Source organism: Lupinus angustifolius, chromosome LG01, assembly GCF_001865875.1.
Source record: "Lupinus angustifolius cultivar Tanjil chromosome LG01, LupAngTanjil_v1.0, whole genome shotgun sequence".
Taxonomy (NCBI): Eukaryota; Viridiplantae; Streptophyta; class Magnoliopsida; order Fabales; family Fabaceae; genus Lupinus; species Lupinus angustifolius.
Window position 1 is genome coordinate 27,565,173 of NC_032009.1, and position 5,595 is coordinate 27,570,767.

The following is a 5,595-nucleotide window of genomic DNA, read 5'->3' on the forward strand; positions in this document are numbered from 1 at the left end:
GACTTGCAAAGCTGTAAACAACATACATGTTTTTTTTTTTTTAAATTCAAGGTGTGCATTTGCACCCCTAGACTATATGTACCACCGTCCTTCACTGTGGAAGATGTCTTCCTTATTTGGGAGTTCGGTGAAAAAGAAAGAAATATTTTAAAGGTTTTCTTGACCCATCTAAAATCTTCCACAAGCCCATTTTATGGTCCCACAGTTTAGAATTTGTCTGTAGACAAACATACAAAATATCTAAGTGTCTTTAGTAAAATGTTAAAAATTTTGTTTGTTTACTTTACTTGTAAACAAGATGAATAAGAAAATGGAGCACGAGGAAGAAGAAAAATAAAGCAAAGAAGAATGAAAGCTGCTTCGTGAAGAAGAAGAAAAATGAATTGAAGATATGTTGAGAGGTAAGTAATAGAATCTAGTTCAATTGCATTAAGCATTGGTTTCATTTACAAAGCAAACCTTCCTTTTATAGCATCAATCAACTAACTACTTACTATAAACAGAAAGTACATACTAACTAGATTAACTAACTAAACTGAATTACAAAGTATTAACAACACTCCTCCTTAATTCAGTCAATACTCAATCTTACAATGCCTATCTTCAACCTTAACTTTTCAAATCTCTCCTTCTTCAATGGCTTGGTGAAGATATCTACAAGTTGCTCTTCACTTCTGTAGAACACCATCTTCAACTTTCCCTTGCTCACTTGATCTCTTAGGAAGTGAAATCTTGTCTCAATGTGTTTGCTACGACCATGAGCCACATGATTCTTGGCATGATGTATGGCTGATTTGTTGTCAACCGTTATAACGAAGCCATTCCCTTCTTCATTTAGCTTCAGTTCCACTAACAATGTGTCTAACCATAGGCTTTGACAAGCTGCCATACATGCTGCTATATACTCTGCTTCACAAGAGGACAAGACAACCACATCTTGTTTCTTTGAACACCATGAGATTGGTGAATTGCCAAGCATAAACAGATACCCTGTTGTGCTTTTTCTGTCAAGCTTATCTCCACACCAATCCGCATCACTAAAGCCAATTATATCATAACTGAGATTGTTGAGGTGGTTTGGTAGTAGCAGACCAAAATCTATGGTGCCTTTGATGTATCTAAGCAATCTTTTGGCTGCTTGGAGATGACCTCTTGTTGGTGCCTCCATAAATCTACTAATCATGCCTACAACATACATAATGTCAGGCCTTGTGTTGCAAATATACCTTAGGCACCCAACCATTTGCCTATACATGGTTTTATCAACAGCTAAGTCATCTTGGAGCACTAGATTTCCTGCTTCAACAGGTGTTGAAACAGAATTGCAATATGACATGTTGAATCTCCTCAAAACATCAGCAATGTACTTCTTCTGATGTATGACAATACCTCCCTTGATTCTAGTGAATTCTATCCCTAGGAAGTAGGATATGTTTCCTAGATCACTCATATCAAACTCACTCTTCATAGCTTGCTTGAATGAATTGATCTCACTTACATCACTACCTATTACTAGGAGATCATCTACATATAGGCACACAATTATCATTTGATTTAGCTCTACACCTCTAAGATAGACACCATACTCAGCTGTGCACTTGGAGAAGCCAAGCTTCAACAAGAAGCCATCAATCCTCTTATTCCAGGCTCTTCGTGCTTGCTTAAGGCCATACAAAGCCTTATGCAATCTGTACACCAATCCTTCACTCCCTGCTATTTCAAATCCAGGGGGTTGAGCAACATACACCTCTTCTTCTAATGACCCATTCAAAAATGTTGATTTTACATCCATTTGTTGAATGCACCAACCTTTATAGCTTGCCAATGATACCACCAACCTTATGGTTTTCATTCTTGCAACAAGGGCAAAGACTTCATCATAGTCTAGGTCTTGTCTTTGAAGGAATCTCTTTGCTACAAGTCTAGCCTTGTATTTAGTCACTTCTCCTTTTGGATTTATTTTTACTTTATAAACCCATCTTACATCAATGTCATTCTTTCCTTTTGGTAACTGTGTGAGCTCCTAGGTTCTATTTTTCTCAATGGACATGAGTTCTTCTTGCATAGCTTCAAGCCAATGACTCTGTCTGAATGCTTCTTCTGAGTTTACTGGTTCCATTTCAGCCAAGAGAGCCATGTGAACCAACTCTCCTTCAGTGGTGATTTCTGAGTCTGGGAAGACTTCATAGTCACTTAGTCTTGATGGTGGTTGTCTGGCTCTTTGTGATCTTGGTTGGTTTTGAATTTCTTCAGCAACTGGTTGATTAGTATGCAATAGTTCCAAATCTACTAGGACTTCATCAAATTGCACTATTGTGTGTCTTAATGGGTCATTGCTTGTTTCATTCCAATTCCAGCTTTGTGTTTCATCAATTCTCACATCTCTGCTCAACATTATCATGTGACTTAGTGGATCATAAACCCTGTATGCACCTGTAGTATGATAGCCAAGCAATACAAGCTTCTTGCTTCTGTCATCAAGCTTCTTTCTTTGAGCTTCAGGTACATGAGCATAGCAGATTGAACCAAACACTCTGAAGTGATCCACTCTTGGTTTTGAGCCTGACCAAGCCTCTTCAGGTGTAGTTTCCTTTAGCCTTTTTGTAGGGCATCTGTTCATGATGTACACTGCTGTAGAGACAGCTTCACCCCAAAATCTTTTTGGCATAGACTTTGTTCTGAGCATACTTCTTGTTATGTTAAGAATGGTTATGTTCTTCCTTTCTGCAATACCATTATGCTAAGGTGTATATGGAGCAATTACTTCATGAGTCAATCCTTCCTTGGCACAAAAATATTTCATCTCATTTGACAAGTACTCTCCTCCTCCATTAGTTCTCAGGGTCATCAATTTTTGTCCACTCTGTCTTTCTACTTGAGCTTTAAAGTTCACAAAGATTGAGAATACCTCACTCTTCCTCTTGATCAGGTTAACCCAAGTCTTCCTTGTAAAGTCATCTGTGAAGGTCACAAAGTACCTATTGTTTCCCAATGAGTGTTCTTCAAAGGGGCCACATACATCTGAGTAGATCAACTCAAGTAACTTTGTTGATCTAGTTGGTATGTGAGACACAAAGTTGCTCCTACTTTGGTTGCTTGACAGACAATCATCACACAGTGTGCTTGGATTACTAATTGATGGTAATCCAGTGACAATTCCTTTCCTACTCAGAAGCTCAAGACTCTTGAAATTCAGATGGCCAAACCTCTGATGCCAAGTCCAATTATCATGAGTTGTCTTAGATAATAGGCACTTATGAATGTTGACTTGAATCCTAATCTTGAAGGTTCTGTTTTTGGATAGTGGAACTCTCAAGATGAGATTCTTGTCACAGTCATACACATTTAGCATCTTGTCTGTCATGGTCATTTCATACCCTTTCTCAAGTAGTTGCCCAAGGCTAAGTAGGTTACTCTTCATCTTGGGCACATATAGGACATTTTTGATACTTGCATTCTTCCCATCCTTTCTTCTGATTGAGATATCTCCAACTCCCTCAACATTGATGGAGCTATGATCAGTAAACTTCACTCTACTCTTGGCATTTCATCAAGACTCTCAAACCACTCCTTGTTGCCTGACATATGATTGGAGCACCCTGTGTCAAGATACCAACAATCATGCTTGACTTCCTTTTCTGATGTAACCATTAGTAGGACCTGTTCCTCCTCAGATTCCTCGTCTTGAGCCAACCTGGCTTCAATTTTTGGACCACTGCCATGAGCAACCTTGAACCTGCACTTAGATGCAAAGTGACCAAAATTCTTGCAATTAAAGCATTGAATTTTCTTCTTATCAAACCTTTTCTTGTTTCTCTTTAGTATCTGGTCTTGTCCACTGCCTCTCTTTCCAGAAAATGAGTTGGAATCATGCCTAGCTGCTTCATAGGTTCTTCCTTTGTCAGATTTCCATTTATTCTTGAGTTTCTTTGTGAAGTTTCCTTGGTTAAATGGCCTTCTGCTTGCCTCTGCTTGGAGTGCTTGATCAGAGTTTCTTTCCTTGATTCTTTGTTCATGAGCCTCTAATGTGCTTAGCAATTCTTCAATCTTGAACACCTCAAGATCCTTAGACTCCTCTATGGCAACAACTACGTGATCAAACTTTAGGTTTAAGGTCCTCAATACCTTTTCTACTATCAATTGATCTCTCATTGCTTCACTACATCCCTTCATCAAATTAGTTAGTGATCTAATTTTGGTGAAGTACTCTGCAATTGTGTCACCATCTCTCATTTGTAGCAATTCATATTCTCTTCTCAAGGTTTGGAGCTTAACCTTCTTTACCTTCTCTGCACCAGCATAGCATTTTTCAAGGCTGTCCCAAGCTTCTTTTGCTGTTTTTGCATTGGAAATCTTCTCAAAATTCGATTCATCCACACATTGATGAATCATGAATAAGGCCTTACAATCTCTCTTCTTGCAATCTCTGTGAACAAGTCTCTGAGCCTCGGTTGCATCCTCATCTACTGATTGATATACTTCTTGGATTATGTCAAGTACTTCTTGATAACCAAACAAGACCTTCATCTGTATGTGCCATCTTTCATAGTTCTTGCTATCCAGAGTGGGTAGTGTCATTGTGAAGCCACTGTTTGTAGCCATGAATGAATGAATTAGTTTCCCTTTTACCATAGATCCAAGAATCGAAGGAATCTCCTGAAGCAAAGCTCCTGATATCACTGTTGTTTGTTTACTTTACTTGTAAACAAGATGAAGAAGAAAATGAAGCACGAGGAAGAAGAATAATAAAGCAAAGAAGAATGAAAGTTGCTTCGTAAAGAAGAAGAAAAATGAATTGAAGATATGTTGAGAGGTAAGTAATAGAATCTAGTTCAATCGCATTAAGCATTGGTTTCATTTACAAAGCAAACCTTCGTTTTATAGCATCAATCAACTAACTACTTAATATAAACAGAAAGTACATACTAACTAGATTAACTAACTAAACTGAATTACAAAGTATTAACAACAATAATTACATGTCTATTTTTTATTGTTAATTATATTTTTAAAGGGAAAATGAAACAATGTTTTTGTTTTATCATTTTAACTATTTATTCTCCTCTCACCTAAATTTCACACTCCAAACAAGATGTTTAATCTAATTTATTTTCATCTCTCCTTCACTTCCTCCCCTTGCTTGTCTGTTGATCCATGTTTTCCCTCTCCCTTACTTTAAAACTCCCAAACACACCTGAAAAAATAAAAGTTATGAGTGTGAGGTGAAATTGTCTTATTGGTTGGTATTTATGACCTCATATAAGATATAGGATGAAGATCATAAAAGTGTGCATGTCAAGAGGAACACTTTGGAAAGCTCTCCTTGAATGTCATGGTTTTGATGAGGGCAACTTGTGCCTAAAAGAGCTTGAAGATCATCAACAAATCAGCGTGCTTAAGTCTTTATTTGGTACTAGGCTTAGACTAGATTCTAGTTTAAGTTGAGTCAAGGCTTAGGGCACCTAATACATGTATCATATGCATATATCTTTTAAATCATTTCATCCATGAGATATGTCATTCATAATATGTTCATGCATTACATAAATACATGTATATGTGCATTCCAGGCATAAACTAAGTGTTAAACATGTA

General features: G+C 37.4%; 1 protein-coding gene across 1 annotated transcript; it reads right to left on the bottom strand.

Annotated features, from left to right (window-relative positions):
- On the bottom strand, positions 3,529-4,602 carry LOC109329725. Its single transcript, XM_019563531.1, has one exon. It carries the CDS (start codon positions 4,600-4,602, stop codon positions 3,529-3,531), a length of 1,074 nt encoding a protein of 357 aa, XP_019419076.1.

What these genes read in the sequence shown, in the direction of transcription:
- LOC109329725 (XM_019563531.1), bottom strand. Translation starts at nt 4,602, where the DNA reads ATGGCTACAAACAGTGGCTTCACAATGACACTACCCACTCTGGATAGC.